We start from the raw sequence: 20,918 nt of genomic DNA, 5'->3' as shown, positions 1-20,918 counted from the left end.
TGTTTGTGAAATTCATCTGTGAGACTACATGAGGAAATGGTTCACTTAATTGAAATGTGATGTCATATCGTGTACGAGCATAATACACTTTATCTTTCTACGATAAACATTTTAATTTTAAAAAAGTGTTACATGCACACAGAAAAATCTACAAATTCCAAATATAGAGCTCAGTGAATTACCACAAAGTAAACATTACAAACCAATTCAAGAAATAGAGTATGACCAACACTCAGAAGCCACCCTTGAGCTCCCTTCTTATCCTCCCTAAAGGTGACCACTATCCTTATTCCTAATCCAGAGATTCGTTTTACCTGTTTTTTAACTTAATTGGTATCCTTTTGAGTTTGGCTTTTTTTCTCTCTACACTATGTGTGTAATATTCCCCCAGCGACAGGTAGCTGTAGTTTGTTCCTTTTCATTGCCATATAGTATTCTCTTGTATGATACGGCACAATTTATCCATTTTATAATGAATGAACATTTGAATTGTTTCCACTTTGGAGCTGTTACAAATAATACTGTAGTAAACACTCTTGTACATATACGTATGCATGCTTTCTCTTCAGTAGAGTTGCTCATACAGGACACATAAAGTACACTTTATTTGACTGTTCTCCTTTGGTGGATGATTGTGTTGTGCTGCTGTGAACATTTCTGTATATGTGTCTAGATGCAAAACTGACTGTAATAGACATTCAGAAAAGTAGATACATAGGAATGTAATTGCTGAGTCAGGAAACATGTATCTTCAACAATTTTAGTTAAGGTAAAATTGTTTTCCAGAGTAATTTATACAAGCTTACACTCTCACCAATGGAGTATGCCTTTCTTGCTACACATTCTTGTCAATAGTTATTATCTGACTTTACATTTTTTGCCACTTTGGAAGATAAGTCATGGTTTATTGTGGTTTTAATTTTTGTGTCCCTGATTACTAATAAGATTAAACACATCTGTCTTTATGGGCCACTTCGGTTTTTTAATTTTAATTTTTTTCTGCTTATTCCTTAGTGTGGAGATGTACTTTCCTCAAAATGACTCTTGGATTGGTTTGGCACCCTTAAACATTCCTCGCTATGAATTTGGAATATGCGTTTTAGACCAAAAAGTATATGTTATAGGTGGTATTGAAACTAATGTGCGTCCTGGTGTCACTATCAGAAAACATGAAAATTCAGTAGAATGCTGGAATCCTGATACAAATACTTGGACTTCTCTAGAGAGAATGAATGAAAGCCGAAGTACTCTTGGAGTAGTAGTACTTGCAGGAGAACTTTATGCCTTAGGTGGTTATGATGGACAATCTTATTTACAATCTGTAGAGAAATATATTCCCAAAATAAGAAAATGGCAACCTGTGGCACCAATGACTACAACAAGAAGTTGTTTTGCTGCAGCTGTATTGGATGGAATGATATATGCCATTGGTGGGTATGGTCCTGCCCACATGAACAGGTATTTTAATTTAATAATCATATATGTTTGTGGATTTTTAAAAGTCTCATTAGCAGTGATTTCTGCGTTTTAAACAATTTGTGTATATGAATGAATTAACTTCCGGCATTTAGGAAACTTAATCTGCTCTATAGGATATAATTGTAATTATTTTACATGGGAATTTAATACAAACCTAACAAATCCCTCTCATTAAATTTTACATTCTTTCAGTGTAAATGGACTAGATTTTAAAACTCAGAAACCTAAAAATAAGATGAAGTTAGACAACTTTAGATTTTGTGTGGTGTGTATGTCTGCGTGTATGTGTGTGTGTATATATATATGTATGTATATATATTATATATATGTATGTATATATATTATATATACATGTGTATATTATATAATTATAATATATATTATAGATTACATATACATATATATATGTGCACAGTGTATAAACTTTTATTGTATTGCTTAATAGAATAAAGAAGTGGAAATTTAATTCCTATATGTCTGTACAATACTATAACCCATCATATACTTAAAACCTCATTTAAATATTCCTTTCTGAATTCTTATTCTGTAATCATACATGTATCATTAGGTATTTGACTTGTGCTGAAGTTTAAATTTGTGATATCTGTATTCTGTAGTATTATCTGAATAAAGGAAAAAATAAAAGTGAAGTAACTGGTTATATGGGAAATTAATCATAATTCTGAACCTTTATTGAAAATTGATGTTCCAGAGATTTTATCTTTGGCCAGGTGTGGTGGCTTATGCCTGTAATCCCAACACTTTGGGAGGTTGACATGGGAAGATGGCTTGAGCCTTGATTGCACCGCTACACTTCAGCCTGGGCAACAGAATGAAACCCTGTCTCAAAAAGAAAAAAGATTTTATTTTAAATAGTAATTAGAGTGGTTTGTGTTATTTTGATTGTGAGTATTTTAATGAGCGAGCATAGGTCAGCCCTCCATATCCACAAGTTCCATATCCACAGATTCAACCAACTGTGGATAAGAAAATATTTGAAAAAATTTACAATAATAAACAAATGAAAAATAATACAGTATGATAGCTATTTGCATCGTATTATAAGTAATCTAGACATAGATTTACAGTATACAAGAAGATATATGTAGGTTATATGCAAATATTGCACTATTTTATATAAGGAAATTGAGCAACTGCAGATTTTGGTATCCTTGGGATGGGGTGGATCCTGGAACCAATCATCTACAACTGCCGAGGTTTGTTAACTGAGACAGTGATGGCACAACAGCATTTTATCTGTAAATTTTTACTTCTATTTAAGCCAAAGTTTTCCTCCTTTTTTTTTTTTTTTTTTTGGCCTTAGTTAAAGGAAAAATATTTGGGACATAGACATGCATTTCTATTATTTGAAAAACTTCTGGCCAAAATTTATAAGCTAAAAGGTTAAGTATTTTAACTTTGATGCTCTTGAAGTTCTTGCTGCAGTTCATCAACTCTTCAGTAATTTTGGTCTAATGGATTCTATCCTGGAGTTTCTTCAGGATTGTTACCCAGTCTCTATTATGAACTCCAGAATGGTGCAACAGCTTCTCAAATGCTTAAGGTTTTTTTCAGGAAATTAGGTTACGGCCAGAACAAGCCCAACAATCTCACCTCTGTACCTTTGTGCCCCTTCAGGGCAAACCATAGTCTTAAACAGCTGCTAGAATTTTCTAGGGAAGGCTTTTTGAAAATTCTAATTTAATTTGGATTCCATAATACAGCTTGGATATGCCACAGGTTCTCTGGAACACAGTCTTGACTGAATTTCCTGAGTACTCCTTTTTTTAAAAATTCTTTTTTTTTAACTCTCTTGATTAAGTTATGAAATTCCTGAGTACTCCTAAATCACCCTGAGATAATTATGATTAACCAGTTTATACTAGGCAATCTACAGTAATTGCTTTGCAATAAACCACATGAATTATTCTGTGAGAAATAAAAAATGTTTTTTTCTTTTCCCCCTTCTCTTCCACTTCCTTTTCCCTTAACTGTATAGAAGATCCTAAAAACCTATGTATTCTATCCAGGCATGGTCACTTGTACCTTTAGTCCTAGCTACTCAGGAGGCTGAGACAGAAAGATCACTCTCAGGAGGCTGAGACAGAAAGATCACGTTAGCCCTGGAATTTGAGGTTGCAGTGAGCTATGATTGTGTCACTGCACTCCAGCCTAGATGACAGAGCAAAACCTGTCTCTAAAATAAATAAATAAAATTTAGAAACAAAAACCAAATCTGTATTCAATTACTGGTTTTCGAAGTCACGTGCATACTCATTTGACTTTATTCTTACATGAATCCCTTGAAGTTGTACTATCCTCGTTTTTGCAGGTTAAGAGGAAATGACTTGTTCAGGATTACACAGATCCACAGTAGTAGGGCTAAGGTTTGTTCAACCTTAGGTATACAGAATTAGTACTTGAACCCAGGTCTTCTGACTCTTAAGTTCTATGCTCTTAATAAACTTTGCTACTTGTACAATATAATGGAATAGCATGTGAAATTGTACCCTGTTTACAAGGTAAGATTTTATCCTTGTAATCTTATAAGCAAAACCTAAGCATATGTGGCAAACTACTCTTGTTCAATATCTATTATGTGAACTTTTAAAGCTATAGTGGGTTTTAGTTCTGCTTTGTCAGGAAGAATGATACAAAAGATCTGTAAATTAATTATTTTTTTAAAAAATATTTGCAGTGTGGAGCGTTATGATCCAAGTAAGGACTCCTGGGAGATGGTTGCATCCATGGCAGATAAAAGGATTCACTTTGGCGTGGGTGTCATGCTAGGCTTTATTTTTGTGGTGGGTGGACATAATGGAGTCTCACATTTGTCAAGCATTGAAAGATATGATCCTCATCAAAATCAGTGGACTGTGTGTAGACCGATGAAAGAACCTAGAACAGGTAATAATAATTTATTAATTTCTAAACATATAAGGTAGTTTTTTCTATAATGATGTGATTGGAGTAATAGTTCCTTGGAATATAACAGCAGGGATATTACTTGTCCAGAAAAAATAAAAACTTGTGTGTGGTAAACTTGAAAGACAATTAGCTAGACAAAATTATATAGATTTCTTTATTGTGACTTGTATATGCCAATATGCAGATTATTGTTTTTCAAACTTGGTGAATGCATTTTGGGAAATGCTTATGCTAGAGCGTATGCTTATGGAAGCTATTTTTGTCCATATATCAGAGGTCATCTCTTCACATGTTACATACATAACAATCTTTGGATTGTTCTGTTTTGTTTTCTATTGTATATCAGTAATCTGTATGTTCACTTTCAAATGTTCTGTCTTCCCCAAGGAGTATAGTTGATCAAAAAGGGTTGCATTTCAGAGTTCCTAGAAAAAAAAAACAAATCCACCTTTGTGGTTCAGGAGAAATTGTTATCCTTGAACTTAAACTCATCACATCATTTTACGGGAAAGATTTTAAGTTACTGATAGAAATGCTTTAGGGAGCACTCCTCATACAGGTTGGCTATCCTATCCAAAATGCTTAGGACCAGAAGTGTTTCAGACTTTGGATTTGGGATTTTGGAATATTTGCATTATACTTACCAGGTTGAGCATGTCGAGTTCAAAAATCTAAAGTGTGAAATGCTTAATTGAACACTTCCTTTGAGCAACAAAAAGTTTCAGATGTTGGGCCAGGCACGGTGGCTCACACCTATAATCCTAGCGCTTTGGGAGGCCGAGGTGGGAGGATCACTTGAGGTCAGGAGTTTGAGACCAGCCTGGGCAACATGGTGAAATCCCGTCTGTACTAAAAAGACAAAACTAGCCTCAAATGTGGCACATGCTGTAGTGTCAGCTACTCAGGAGACGGAGGCACAAGAATCGCTTGAACCGAGGTCATGCCACTGCACCCTAGCCTGGGAGATAGAGCAAGACTGTATCTCAAAAAAAAAAAAGTTTCAGATATCAGAGCACTTTGGATTTCATATTTTTGGATATTGGATATTCAACCTGTATTTATGATGAAAGAAACTCTTGAAACAAACATGCAAGAGAAACTGAAAGGACAAACTGAAATGAGCTATTTTAGTGTTTATTATAATTTGTGTCTTTGGTATCCTTGAGAGGGAAAGTCATAGAAACAATGAGAATTTAAAAATTTGTAGTAAACTGTTTCTTTTTAGAATGATATCTGATAATATCTAAAGTAGAATTTTTAGAAGCATAAATTATTTAATATATTTTAAATATTTTAGTGTATTTGAAAACCTCATAAAATGATTCTTCCAGAATGAAAGGAAATTTAAAGAAAAAAGGAAGAAAGCCTATGGAAAGATAGACTCCATTTTCCTGTAGTGAAGGGAATGGAAGAGTAGGATTAGAGAGGAAAGGTAAAGGAGGATTTCAACTCTTAACTTGATTTTATTTTCATTTTTAGCCAGGGTCCTACTCTGATGAGCCAGACAGGAGTTCAGTGAAAGAGTCATAGCTCACTGCAGCCTCTAAACTTTTGGCCTCCAGTGATCCTCCCACCTCAGTAACTCTTACTTTTATTTTAAGGATTGTGTTTTTCCAGCAAACACATATTGCTACAGTAGGCCCCCCATACCCACAGGGATATGTTCCAAGACCCCCAGTGGACTAAAACTGCAGATAATACCAAACACAATATATGTAATGTTTTTTCCTATACATATATATTTATGGCAAAATTTAGTTTGTGAGTTAGGCACAGTAAGATTAACAACAATAACAGAATAGAACAATTGTAACAATATACTGTAATAAAAGTTATGTGGATGTGGTCTCCCTCAAAATACCTTACTGTACATTACTCCCTATTTTCTAGTCATGGTTGACTGCAGCAAAGCATGGAAAGCAAAAACTCAGATAAGGGGACTGCTGTATATTGCTTGTATAATTAATAATTGTTAAAATGTATTTCAAGAAAACATTAAAATACAAATTTATTTTTAGTGAGAAAAAGTCTACTTCGTGGTTAACATGTTTCTTTCTTCTTTTTATCAACCTTTCCTAGGAGTTGGTGCTGCTGTAATCGATAACTACCTTTATGTAGTCGGTGGTCACTCAGGGTCTTCCTATCTGAATACAGTGCAGAAATATGATCCTATCTCAGATACGTGGCTGGATGCAGCTGGCATGATATACTGTCGCTGCAACTTTGGGTTAACTGCACTTTGACAAGTGTGAACTCTTGGAAATAAGATGGTGAAACTTGTACTGCATGAACGGATGGCCCAGTTTTCTGAAACCCACAAGCTGCATTGCTTTCTTTTTCACTTGAAGTAGCATGAAGACTCAAAGTTTTGCTGGGTACTTTTAATTGACAAGTAGTTTTGGTTGCTCTTGATTACACAGTAAATCAATAATCAAAAAGAAAAAATAAGTAAAGACCTTGCCAATTGAATTGTGCACTTCCCCCTGAGCCTGAGATATACTAGTTTTATATTCATAAGTGTCCGTGTAGAGAAAACGTTGCTGCATTTTTTTCTTTTTTTTAAATTTTAGCTCTTTTTCCCTGTTACCATGATTTACTAGGATGAGTGATGCTTTAGGTGCTGGAGTATATTGAATGAATGGAAAGAGTGCTGATACTGCTTCTGAAATGTAAATTCTTATGCTTCACATTTTTTATTTGTTTTAAAACAAATAAAGGGCTGCTTTTTATTTTGGTACTTTTAAAGGTTGTAAATAACATGCCATAGGGAGTCATCTGAATACTCTTCCTGCTAAATGGTTTTAGGGCTAGGGATGTAATAAATTTTTAAGATAATTGCTTTTATTATCATGATATTTGGGGCCCTATTTTAGGAAGTCAGATAAATTTGTTGTTTATGCCTTTTGTGTATGGGCAGGTTAACATTGGATGAATTTAATTACCTATCTATGCTATAGTTAGCATGGATAGGAGTTAAGTATATCAGTTGTTTCAGTTTTTCTTCAGTAGTACAGCAGGCCTCTCAGTGCTGATGTAAATATTTGAGCAGTGTTTAGTACCATTCTTAGTGCAAATTAATTTTTTTCATATATCCTTACAGTAATTTTAGTTTTTTAAGAACTTTGCTTTTTCAAAGTGTTCAGATAAAAAAAATGGTGCTAATTGTAGGATTTATAACAAGGCTATAACTGATGTCCTTTTGGATGTTCAGTATGAGATATGCATGACATGTTTTGATAGTCTTTTGCATTTTTAATGGCTTGATTCATTTGTGCTTATTAAAATGTTAGTGATTACACTAATGTTAACATCCAAAAATCATCAAAATGGCCTGTGCTATGCTTTACATGGTTTCTGAATAGTGATTTAAAGAAAGTTACATTTTTGATCTTCTTTCTTCTTATGGTAGATATTACATGTCCTTGAAAACAGAAATATATGCATTAAATATAAAGCACTAGGCAGTTATGTATTACTTTGTACATTTCTTTAGGTAACTGAATATTTTAATGTTATTGAGGAAAACTGGAACTCAATGTTTACTTGAGTAATGGTTCTAAGTTGAGTTCTACTTTGATTAAAGAAATGATCTTTAAAGCAAAATTGTTTGCTATAGCCACTGACAGCTTATTTAAAGGAAGTGGTTAACTTACTTTATTTTAGCATGTTTTAGTAAATGTCTGTTAGTCTTAAATATATTCACTTGCATTTTATTATGATGTTGGTACTTGTATTTTGGTACTGTCGCCATTTGGTTTTCTTTTCCTTGATTTTTTTTAACCTGTCTGCAATCTCCTTATAAAGTTTCTGCAAGACCAATGTATAACTTTTCCTAAGAAAAAAATTCATACTATATTCTTAAGTGCCATGATGTTCTAGACTATTGTTAAGAAGCCATTTGTAATGATGAAACATAGGTTCATTTGTTAGTATATATGTTTATTTCTTGAATACTATAGCCGGGCAATTTACAGTTCTTTGTTCTTCCGTAAACTACCAGTTGTAGATTTAAATATATACTACGAAACTATGTAAAATCATTTTTAATCATAAATGTATCATGCTTTATGAATATTTGCACATATTATAAAACCTTGCAAGTGATTTTTAGTCTCTTCTAATTTAGAACTCAACAGGAGCAACTAATACAATTGATAGTCTGAGTATTTTCTATGTTGCTTGTTTGAATAACATAATAATATATAGCAATAACTTTTTCATTGATTTGAATAAATCTATTACATAGAAATAGGTGCACTATTGTGGTTGGCCCAGATTTTATTTAAAGAAAAGCAGTTTAAAATAGATTCATCACATATTTAGTTTTATTTTCCCAATTTCATTTTCTTTGTTTATATCACAATCTAATTACTAAATATATCCTATTATACTATTTTTAATCCCCTATTCCCTAAAGATAAGGGAATTTGAAAGACTATAGAAAATGATTTTAATTATAAACACATCTATTCTATACATTGTATTTTAATAATGTTTTACTCATGTAACATCTCCACTATCAAATTATTGTATAATCATTTGATAAATTAGATCAAAAACATGTACTGGTCATTGTTTTTGAAAAAAAATCTAAATTTCATTTTGAGGAAGACTAAATGTGAAACACCTTGGGCAGTAGTAGGAGCCATACACCAGTGAACAGATCATGAAAATCTGTGAAGGGAAGAGAAAAAATGTTCAAAATGTACAGGTATATTTCTTTTAGAACTGCTTAACCTACTGTACTATTCATAACAACCAGAGCTACTCATCTGTCCTGACAACTAATATGTTTACATTAGAGCCTTCTTTTACAAATTCGTGAGAAGTTTCATTATGAACACTGCTAACAAATTAATTTAAAGCCACGTGTTTCTAATGTTAAAAGGATCAAAATATTTAGTTATAAATCCTCAGGATTCAAAGTATTAGAAATAATTACACATATTCAGGCAAGAAAAGAAAAGCTATTTAAGATTTCCCAGAAATATTTTGGAAAAGAGCAGCACTGGGAAATAGAAACTAATATAATCAGTTGCAAGATAATTGCCTCCTGTAATTATAATGAGTTAATCTGTTAGACATCCTTGGCTATTCAATATTCATTGGATGTTGTAATAGAATGAAAGTGGCTTTTAATGTAGCTCCAAAGATATTTATAAATTCCATGTTATTGCTATTATTGTTTTAAATATGAGTGAATATTAAAATACAGGAAGTGGTATCAAGTGATAGGAAAATGGCATTAGGTTTTGAAATTTTATTTAGATAATCTGACACATATGGAGGGTTTACCTTATGTATGAGATATTCTGTTAGATACTGTGGGAGCTAGAGAGATAAGTAAGATACACTCTTTCATTCAAAGAGAGTAAAATATAGTGGGAGAGATCCTAATAACTATTATATAGAAGGATGAATCTAATTCCTTATCTCTGATGTCATAAGATGTGATTAGAGACTTAGTTTATGCATAAGCAATTTCTTAGTGTCCAATTAGGTTTTATTGGCATGAAAAAGAAATATTTAAAAACCTAATATTTATGGAACTCCAAATCTCCTAGAATTGGATAATGTATTTTCTAGTAGGAAAACTATAGAAAATTTAAAAATATGTGTTTCCTATAGTATCAAGGCTCTGGCTGACATTGAGAGAAATATATGAATATGTGTTTGTTTTCAGTTTTGGTGTTGGATTCCTGGTATTGTCACCTAAGTGCTCATTTTCAGGAAAATCAGATTCTACAATAAACACTGCTTAAAGTTCAGTAAACTTGTGATAACCTCATAACCTCTGTAGTCTAAAAGTTAAGAAATTATAAGATGTCAGATGTCAAGTTAACATCCAGTTCTATTTCTTAACCATTTTTTCCCTTTGTAAACAGCACTTTAATTAGACATGATTTAATTAGATAACAATTATTCTATGGCTGGATATGTACTGGATTTTCACTTACAATACATTGATTTGGTGTTGATGCACATTTGAAAAGAGTGAGGAATACAATACATTTTTAATACAATAGGTTTACAAATTTTCCTACTGGTGTGACTATGGAGTCAAATAAAAATCCAGTTTACATCTCTGCAGAGAGAAAAATTGTTATCAGTATGTCTTTTATAGTGTACATCTTCAACTAGAGATAATTTATTGTTAATTTTGTCAAGTTATCATGTGTAAGTCCCATTTATTTTAATACTAAGCAAAAAGTTCCAAGTTTGCCTTAAAATACAAGTGAAATTAAAGAACTGGATGATAACGCCTATATTTTTGCCTTATGAATTGTGCTGTGTATAATAAACCAGCAGTGGTTTTGATTTTAACAGGATTCTGAAATTTTGTAGCTGTAGAGTACTAATATTTGTACTCTCTTGCAAAGAATGTGATCTAGTTGTGGATTATGTTACTTTAAATGTTTTTGTATATGTATTTTACCTCTGGACATGTACCTTTTTAGCATCAGGGTTTTATTTTATTTATGTTTACATAGTAAAGTGGCATTTAAGTAGTTGAGAGTTGTATTTTTTTTTTATTTTAAAGGTTATTTTGTGTCTATTATTGTGGTAATGTTCTATAATGATTATGGTTAAATTTCATTTAATGTAAAATGTTTCAATAAAAATGAAAAATCTTACTTTGTGTATGTCATAATTGTGAACTGAACCAAGCTAACTTAGTCATGCTCAACTCTTAGATTTTTTTGCATAGATAGGTAGTAGCCATAGAGTAGTCACTCCTTTACATCCTCTTTTTCAGGTTACAGTAAAAACACGTCTTAGGCCAAATTCTGCCACACATTCATACGTTTACATTCATAAGTAAATGTCTTATGACTTTTCAAAGAAACATTCATAAGTAAAACAGGAGCAAAAGACTTCAGTAAGCCCATTGTAATCCCAGATTTCTGTCTTTTTTAGAATCTCTACTCTACCCAGCCTTTTAAGAAAGGTTTAGTCCAGGGGAGGTGGCTAACGCCTTGTAATCCCAGCACTTTGGGAGGCCGAAGCGGGCGGATCACAAGGTCAGGAGATTGAGACCATCCTGGCTAACATGGTGAAACCCCGTCTCTACTTAAAAAATTAGCTCGGCGTCGTGGCATGCGCCTGTAGTCCCAGCTACTCGGGAGGCTGAGGTAGGAGAATCACTTGAACTCAGGAGGCGGAGGTTGCAGTGAGCCAAGATCTCGCCATTGCACTCCAGCCTGGGCAACAGAGGGAGACTCCATCTTAAAAAAAAAAATTTACTTGATGCAGACACGGTAATATGCAAGAGGATTCCATTACTTTTATAGTCAGCACAGGTAACACACAATCCTAAAGAAATAAGCCATTGAGACTTGGGTGCCATTTTTAGGAAGTTGTAAATTACAGGCCTGAATGGATTCAGTCTTTATGAGTAAAAGTAATTTTCTTTTTTTTCTTTTCCTTTCTTTTCTTTTTCTTTTTTTTTTTTTTTTTTTTTTTTTTTTTTTGAGATAGGGTCTCACTTTGTTGCCAGAGTGCAGTGCAATGACAGTCTTGGCTCACTGAAGCCTTCATTTTTTGGCTCAGATGATCCTACCTTCTTCAACCTCGTGAGTAGCTGGAAGTACAGGTGTGGGCCACTGCCTGGCTAATTCTTAAAATTTTTATTTTGTAGAGATGAAGTCTTGCAAAATAATTGGCCAGGGTGTTCTCAAACTCTTGGCCTCAAGCCATCCTCCCACCTCAGCCTCAGAAAGTGCTGGATTTCTGGATTTACAGGCATGAGCCACCATGCCAGGTCAAGAGCAACTTTCTGGTATCATTGTAGTCGATGAGCCACTTCCCCAAGAAATGTTCCTGACATTTAATATGCTAATTAGCAAAGCATTGGATACTGATTAGATTATGTCGAGATAAGAATACTTGAACTTGCTTTGAGCATGGGTTTTCTAGTTAGAATGCTAGCTAGCCACCCCTTAAATCCATTCTTTTAAAAAAAATTATCAAAATAATTTGTTATGATACATAATAGTTGTACATACTTATGCAGTACATATGGTATTTTGATACAAGCATATAACATGCAATGATTAAATCAGGGTAATTGGGGTATCCATCATTCCAAACGTTTATAATTTGTGTTAGGAACATTCCAATTCTATGCTTTTAGTTATTTTGAAATATGCAATAAATTAATGTTAACTGTAGTTGGCCTGGATCACTTGAGGTCAGGAATTCAAGACCAGCCTGACCAAAATGTTGAAACCCTGTCTCTACTAAAAATACAAAATTAGCTTTGTGTGGTGGCACATGCCTGTAATCCCAGCTACTCGGGAGGCTGAGGCAGGAGAATTTCTTGAGCCTGGGAGGCAGAGGTTGCAGTGAGCAGAGATTTTGCCATTGCACTCCAGCCTGGACAACAAGAGTGAAACGTTGTCTCAAAAAAGCAAAAACAAAACTGTAGTTGCCCTATTATGCTACCGAACACTAGATCTTTTTAAAAAAAAAATTTAGTTTAAGTTCCAGGATAGATTTGTAGGACCTCAGGTTTGTTGCATTGATAAACATGTATGTGCCATGGTGCTTTGCTGTACCTATTATCCCATCACCTAGGTATTAGGTCCCACATGCATTAGCTGTTTATCCTGATGCTTTCCCTTCTCTTGTCCCCCCGACAGGCCCTGTGTGTGTTGCCAAACACTAGATCGTATTCCTTCTATTTACCTGTATTTTTGTACCTTTAACCATCCCTTCTTTTCCCCTTTCGCTACTATCCTTCCCAGTTTCTGGTAATCATCTTTCTAGTCTTTACCTCCATGAGTTCAATTTTTTTATTGCTCCTACACGAGTGAGGGCATGCAACATTTGTCTGGCTTATTTCACTTAACATAATATCCTCAATTTCTATCCATCTTGTTTCAAATGACAGGATTTTATTCTTTTTATGGCTGAATAGTCCGTTGTATATATGTACCACATTTTATTTATCCATTCAACCATTGATGGACACTTAGATTGATTCTGTATCTTGGCTATTATGACTAATGCTGTAATCAACATGGAAGTGCAGATATCTGATACACTGAATTCCTTTCTTTTGATATTAAAGATCTCAACTGTGTTCTTGATGAGGACATCTTCTAGAATTGAAGCTGGAACTTAACAGACGTATCTTGAAGTGTTTAAAGGGTATTATAGATGACACAGAAAATTAAATAATACATTATAAATGGAGTACACATTAAAATATTGAACTTGAGATTTATTGGCTACATAGATGCTTTTTTAGTTCTGCCTTTTTATTCTAACACATGCTGAGATAGCTTTCACATTACCCAGAATTCATAGTAAAATTGGTCAGCTGACAGTTATTGAGGCTTAGTATGTGCAAGACTTGGTGGAAGGTGTAAAGGTGTAATATAAGACATATCCCACAATCCACTTGAGGAATGTAAAAAGTTACCTCAGATTTTTTTCTTCCTAGAAGGGAGACTAGAGAAAAGTATGTCTGGCAGAGGTCTAGAAAGAACCCTCTTGGGTCCTTTCATAAAATTACTAGATAGTCCTTTCCTTTGCAGCAGTAATGGGAGTGGAAGTTTCAACTCTAATATGAAAGATTATGATGAGAAGATTTTAGGAATCAGCAATAGACTTGTAATGGAATACAAAAAAACCCTTCCAGTGCAGAGCCAGAACTCAAGTCCAGGAGTAAAATTTAGTGCTGTGATGAAAAGACAATGCATATTAGAACAGCTCAAGTGAGTTTTGATATGTCTTCCAGGCTTTTTATTTTTGTTCTTTTTAATAGAAATTGAACTTCCACATACCCATTTCCCAGTGTCAATTTTTTTTTTTTTAAGATGGAGTCTCACTCTGTTGCCCAGGCTGCAGTGCAGTGGCACGATCTTGGCTCAATGCAACCTCCTCTCCTTCTTTTGCGTTCAAGCAATTTTTCTGCTTCAGCCTCCCAAGTAGCTGGGACTACAGGCATGTGCCACTAGGCCCAACTAATTTTTGTATTTTTTTTAGTAGAAACAGGGTTTCACCATTTTGGACAGGCTGGTCTTGAACTCCTGACCTTGTGATCCACCCACCTCGGCCTCCCAACATGCTGGGATTACAAGTGTAAGCCACTGCAAGTGGCCCCCAGCGTCACCTATTAAACATATTTTGCGAATCCTATTTCACCTATTCACTTCACTTTTGTTTTTGCTGGAATATTTGAAAGAAAATCCCAGACATCATATGATATAATCAGTAAATAAATGAAACTGGATCTCTAACTCATAAGGACACCTTAAAATTTTATTCTAAAAAACAACAATAAAAGTTTTCTAGACTGGGTGTGGTGGCTCATGCCTGTAATCCCAGCACTTTGGGAGGCCAAGGCGGGCTGATCACCTGAGGTTGGGAGTTCAAGACCAGCCTGACCAACATGGGGAAACCCTGTCTCTACTAAAAATGCCAACTTAGGTGAGCGTGGTGGCTCATGCCTATAATACCAGCTACTCAGTATGCTGAGGCAGGATAATTGCTTGAACCCAGGAGGCGGATGTTGTGGTGAGCCAAGATTGTGCTATTGCACTACAGCCTGGGCAACAAGAGTGAAACTCTGTCTCAAAAAAAATTTTTTGCCATAAGCCACATTGATATACACACACTGAAAAGTTATTACTTTTATATTACTTTACTTAGTATTTATTTTATTAGTTTGATACTATATTTAGTACCGTCTATATACAAACTTCCATGATTGTCTCAAAAAAATTTTTTTATTCCCATTGGTTGCTTTAATTTTGAGTTTAAACGAGGTTTATTCATTGTATTTGACTGTTATGTCTCTTAAATCTCTTTTAATCTCTACCAGTCACTATCTCCCACCCCTTTTATTCATGCCATGTATTTGTTGAGGAAATGAGGCCATTAGTCTAGTAGATTGCCCCACATGCTGGATTTAGCTAATTACTTTTTTGTGGTATCGTTTATCTTATTGTCCCATTCTTCAAGTTTTCTTTTTCTTTTTTTAATTTTTTATTGGATTTTAGGTTTTGGGGTACATGAGCGGAGCATGTAAGACAGTTGCATAGGAACACACATGGCAGTGTGCTTTTCTTTCCTTCTCCCCTTCACCCACATTTGGCATTTCTCCCCAGGCTATCCCTCCCCACCTCCCCCTCCCACTGGCCCTCCCCTTTTCCCCCCAGTAGACCCCAGTGTTTAGTACTCCCCTCCCGGTGTCCATGTGTTCTCATTTTTCATCACCCGCCTATGAGTGAGAATATGCGGTGTTTCATTTTCTGTTCTTGTGTCAGTTTGCTGAGGATGACGTTCTCCAGATTCATCCATGTCCCTACAAACGACACAAACTCATCATTTCTGATGGCTGCATAATATTCCATGGTGTATATGTGCCACATTTTTCCAATCCAGTCTATTATCAATGGGCATTTTGGTTGATTCCAGGTCTTTGCTATTGTAAACAGTGCTGCAATGAACATTCGTGTACATGTGTCCTTGTAGTAGAACGATTTATAGTCTTTTGAATATATACCCAGTAATGGGATTGCTGGGTCAAATGGAATTTCTATTTCTAAGGCCTTGAGGAATCGCCACACTGTCTTCAACAATGGTTGAACTAATTTACACTCCCACCAACAGTGTAAAAGTGTTCCTTTTTCTCCACATCCTCTCCAGCATCTGTTGTCTCCAGATTTTTTAATGATCGCCATTCTAACTGGCGTGAGATGGTATCTCAATGTGGTTTTGATTTGCATCTCTCTGATGACCAGTGACGATGAGCATTTTTTCATATGATTGTTGGCCTCATATATGTCTTCTTTCGTAAAGTGTCTGTTGATATCCTTTGCCCACTTTTGAATGGGCTTGTTTGTTTTTTTCCTGTAAATCCATTTGAGTTCTTTGTAAATTCTGGATATCAGCCCTTTGTCAGATGGGTAAACTGCGAAAATTTTTTCCCATTCTGTTGGTTGCCGATCCACTCTAGTGACTGTTTCTTTTGCCGTGCAGAAGCTGTGGAGTTTCATTAGGTCCCATTTGTCTATTTTGGCTTTTGTTGCCAATGCTTTTGGTGTCTTGTTCATGAAGTCCTTGCCAACTCCTATGTCCTGGATAGTTTTGCCTAGATTTCCTTCTAGGGTTTTTATCGTGCCAGGTCTTATGTTTAAGTCTCTAATCCATCTGGAGTTAATTTTAGTGTAAGGTGTCAGGAAGGGGTCCAGTTTCTGCTTTCTGCACATGGCTAGCCAGTTTTCCCAACACCATTTGTTAAACAGGGAATCCTTTCCCCCTTGCTTGTTTTTGTCAGGATTATCAAAGATTGTATAGTTGTAGATATGTTGTGTTGCCTCCAGTGCCTCTGTTCTGTTCCATTGGTCTATATCTCTGTTTTGGTACCAGTACCATGCTGTTTTGATTACTGTAGCCTTGTAGTATAGTTTGAAATCCAGTAGTGTGATGCCCCCCGCTGTGTTCTTTTTGCTTAGAATTGACTTGGCTATGCGGGCTCTCTTTTGGTTCCATATGAAGTTCGTGGTGGTTTTTTCCAGTTCTGTGAAGAAAGTCAATGGTAGCTTGATGGGGATAGCGTTGATTCTGTAAATTACTTTGGGCAGTATAGCCATTTTCACGATGTTAATTCTTCCTAACCATGAACATGGAATGTTTCTCCATCTGTTTGTGTCCTCTCTGATTTCGTTGAGCAGTGGTTTGTAGTTCTCCTTGAAGAGGTCCCTTACATTCCTTGTGAGTTGTATTCCAAGGTATTTTATTCTTTTTGTAGCAATTGTGAATGGCAGTTCGTTCTTGATTTGGCTTTCTTTAAGTCTGTTATTGGTGTAGACGAATGCTTGTGATTTTTGCACATTGATTTTATATCCTGAGACTTTGCTGAAGTTGCTTATCAGTTTCAGGAGTTTTTGGGCTGAGGTGATGGGGTCTTCTAGGTATACTATCATGTCGTCTGCAAATAGAGACAATTTGGCTTCCTCCTTTCCTATTTAAATACACTTTATTTATTTTTCTTGCCTGATTGCTCTGGCTAGAACTTCCAGAATTATATTGAATAGGAGTGGTGAAAGAGGGCATCCTTGTCTAGTGCCATATTTCAAAGGGAAGGCTTCCAGTTTTTGCCCATTCAGTATGATATTGGCTGTTGGTTTGTCATAAATAGCTTTTATTACTTTGAGATACGTTCCATCGATACCGAGTTTATTGAGGGTTTTTAGCATAAAGGGCTGTTGAATTTTGTCAAATGCCTTCTCTGCGTCAATTGAGATAATCATGTGGTTTTTGTTTTTGGTTCTGTTTATGTGGCGAATTACGTTTATAGACTTGCGTATGTTGAACCAGCCTTGCATCCCCGGGATGAATCCTACTTGATCATGGTGAATAAGTTTTTTGATTTGCTGTTGCATTCGCCTTGCCAATATTTTATTGAAGATTTTTGCATCTATGTTAATCATGGATATTGGCCTGAAGTTTTCTTTTCTTGTTGGGTCTCTGCCGGGTTTTGGTATCAGAATGATGTTGGTCTCGTAAAATGATTTGGGAAATATTCCCTCTTTTTGGATTGTTTGAAATAGTTTTAGAAGGAATGGTACCAGCTCCTCTTTGTGTGTCTGGTAGAATTCGGCTGTGAACCCGTCTGGACCTGGGCTTTTTTTGTGTGGTAGGCTCTTAATTGCTGCCTCGACTTCTGACCTTGTTATTGGTCTATTCATAGTTTCAGCTTCCTCCTGGTTTAGGCTTGGGAGGATGCAGGAGTCCAGGAATTTATCCATTTCTTCCAGGTTTACTAGTTTATGTGCATAGAGTTGTTTGTAATATTCTCTGATGATGGTTTGAATTTCTGTGGAATCTGTGGTGATTTCCCCTTTATCATTTTTTATTGCATATATTTGGTTGTTCTCTCTTTTATTTTTAATCAATCTGGCTAGTGGTCTATTTTGTTGATCTTTTCAAAAAACCAGCTCTTGGATTTATTGATTTTTTGAAGGGTTTTTCGTGTCTCAATCTCCTTCAGTTCAGCTCTGATCTTAGTTATTTCTTGTCTTCTGCTGGGTTTTGAGTTTTTTTGATCTTGCTCCTCTAGCTCTTTCAATTTTGACGATAGGGTGTCAATTTTGGATCTCTCCATTCTCCTCATATGGGCACTTATTGCTATATACTTTCCTCTAGAGACTGCTTTAAATGTGTCCCAGAGATTCTGGCATGTTGTGTCTTCGTTCTCATTGGTTTCGAAGAACTTCTTTGTTTCTGACTTCATATCATTGTTCACCCAGTCAACATTCAAGAGCCAGTTGTTCAGTTTCCATGAAGCTGTGCGGTTCTGGGTTGGTTTCTGTATTCTGAGTTCTAACTTGATTGCACTATGGTCTGAGAGGCTGTTTGTTATGATTTCAGTTGTTTTGCATTTGTTGAGCAGTGCTTTACTTCCAATTATGTGGTCAACTTTTGAGTAGGTGTGATGTGGTGCTGAGAAGAATGTATATTCTGTGGATTTGGGGTGGAGAGTTCTGTAAATGTCTATCAGGTTTGCTTGCTCCAGGTCTGAGTTCAAGCCCTGGATATCCTTGTTGATTTTCTGTCTGGTTGATCTGTCTAATATTGACAGTGGAGTGTTAAAGTCTCCCACTATTATTGTGTGGGAGTCTAAGTCTCTTTGTAAGTCATTAAGAACTTGCCTTATGTATCTGGGTGCTCCTGCGTTGGGTCCATATATGTTTAGGATCGTTAGCTCTTCTTGTTTTATCGATCCTTTTACCATTATGTAATGGCCTTCTTTGTCTCTTTTGATCTTTGTTGCTTTAAAGTCTATTTTATCAGAGATGAGAATTGCAATTCCTGCTTTTTTTTGCTCTCCATTTGCTTGGTAAATCTTCCTCCATCCCTTTATTTTGAGCCTTTGTGTATCCTTGCATGTGAGATGGGTTTCCTGGATGCAGCACACTGATGGGTTTTGGATTTTTATCCAATTTGCCAGTCTGTGTCTTTTGATTGGTGCATTTAGTCCATTTACATTTAGGGTTAATATTGTTATGTGTGAATTTGATACTGCCATTTTGATGCTAAGTGGCTGTTTTGCCTGTTAGTTGTTGTCAATTCTTCATTATGTTGATGCTCTTTAGCATTTAGTGTGATTTTGGAATGGCTGGTACTGGTTGTTTCTTTCTATGTGTAGTGCCTCTTTTAGGAGCTCTTGTAAAGCAGGCCTGGTGGTGACAAAATCTCTGAGTACCTGCTTGTCTGCAAAGGATTTTATTTTTCCTTCACTTCTGAAGCTCAGTTTGGCTGGATATGAAATTCTGGGTTGAAAGTTCTTTTCTTTAAGAATGTTGAATATTGGCCCCCACTCTCTTCTGGCTTGTAGTGTTTCTGCCGAGAGATCTGCTGTGAGTCTGATGGGCTTCCCTTTGTGGGTAACTCGACCTTTCTCTCTGGCTGCCCTTAGTATTTTCTCCTTTATTTCAACCTTGTTGAATCTGACGATTATGTGCCTTGGGGTTGCTCTTCTTGCAGAATATCTTTGTGGTGTTCTCTGTATTTCCTGCATTTGAGTGTTGGCCTGTCTTGCTAGGTGGGGGAAGTTTTCCTGGATGATGTCCTGAAGAGTATTTTCCAGCTTGGATTCATTCTCTTCGTCCCCTTCTGGTACACCTATCAAACGTAGGTTAGGTCTTTTCACATAGTCCCACATTTCTTGGAGACTTTGTTCATTCCTTTTTGCGCTTTTTTCTCTAATCTTGGTTTCTCGTTTTATTTCATTGAGTTGGTCTTCAACTTCAGATATTCTTTCTTCTGCTTGGTCAGTTCGGCTATTGAAACTTGTGCATGCTTCGTGAAGTTCTCGTATTGTGTTTTTCAGCTCCTTTAATTCATTCATATTCCTTTCTAAGTTATCCATTCTTGTTATCATTTCCTCATATCTTTTTTTAAGTTCCTTAGTTTCTTTGCATTGATTTAATACATGTTCTTTTAGCTCACAAAAGTTTCTCATTATCCACCTTCTGAAGTCTAATTCCGTCATTTCGTCACAGTCATTCTCCGTCCAGCTTTGTTCCCTTGCTGGTGTGGAGTTTTGGTCCTTTCTAGGAGGCGAGGTGTTCTGGTTTCGGGTGTTTTTCTCCTTTTTTCGCTGGTTTCTTCCCATCTTTGTGGGTTTATCCACTTGTCGTCTGCGTAGTTGCTGACTTTTCGATTGGGTCTCTGAGTGGACACCCAGATTGTTGATGATGAAGTATTTCTGTTACTTGGTTTTCCTTCTACCAGCCTAGCCCCTTTGCTGTACAACTGCTGAGGTCCACTCCAGGCCCTGCTTGTCTGGGGTGCACCTCTAGCAGCTGTGGCACAGTGAGGGATGCTACCCGTTTCTTTTTCTGCTATCTTTGTCCCAGGATGATGCCTGCCAAATGTCAGTCTTTTGGATATAGAGGAGTCAGGGAGCTGCTTGAGGAGACAGTCTGTTCTTTTTAGGAGCTCAATTTCTGAGCTGTGAGCTCTGTTGTTCATTCAGGGCTGTTAGGCTGCTA

The 20,918-nt window shown here is 35.8% G+C and overlaps 1 protein-coding gene across 7 annotated transcripts in view; it reads left to right on the top strand.

The window, feature by feature from the left end:
- KLHL28 (kelch like family member 28) overlaps nt 1-11,042 on the top strand; it is a 38,982-nt gene extending 27,940 nt beyond the window's left edge. For all 7 annotated transcript variants that reach the window (XM_002753851.6, XM_078334837.1, XM_009005983.5 and 4 more), the window contains 3 exons: nt 1,015-1,458; nt 4,178-4,386; nt 6,487-11,042. In XM_002753851.6, the coding sequence (XP_002753897.1) occupies nt 1,015-1,458; nt 4,178-4,386; nt 6,487-6,650 (817 nt within the window). In that variant the 3' untranslated portion in view covers nt 6,651-11,042. The remainder of the gene's footprint in view (nt 1-1,014; nt 1,459-4,177; nt 4,387-6,486) is intronic.
- Nucleotides 11,043-20,918: the final 9,876 nt, after the last annotated feature.

This window comes from Callithrix jacchus, chromosome 8, assembly GCF_049354715.1.
Source record: "Callithrix jacchus isolate 240 chromosome 8, calJac240_pri, whole genome shotgun sequence".
NCBI lineage: Eukaryota > Metazoa > Chordata > Mammalia > Primates > Cebidae > Callithrix > Callithrix jacchus.
The sequence above is the reverse complement of the archived record's forward strand: the minus strand, read 5'-3'. Positions and strand labels throughout refer to the sequence as shown.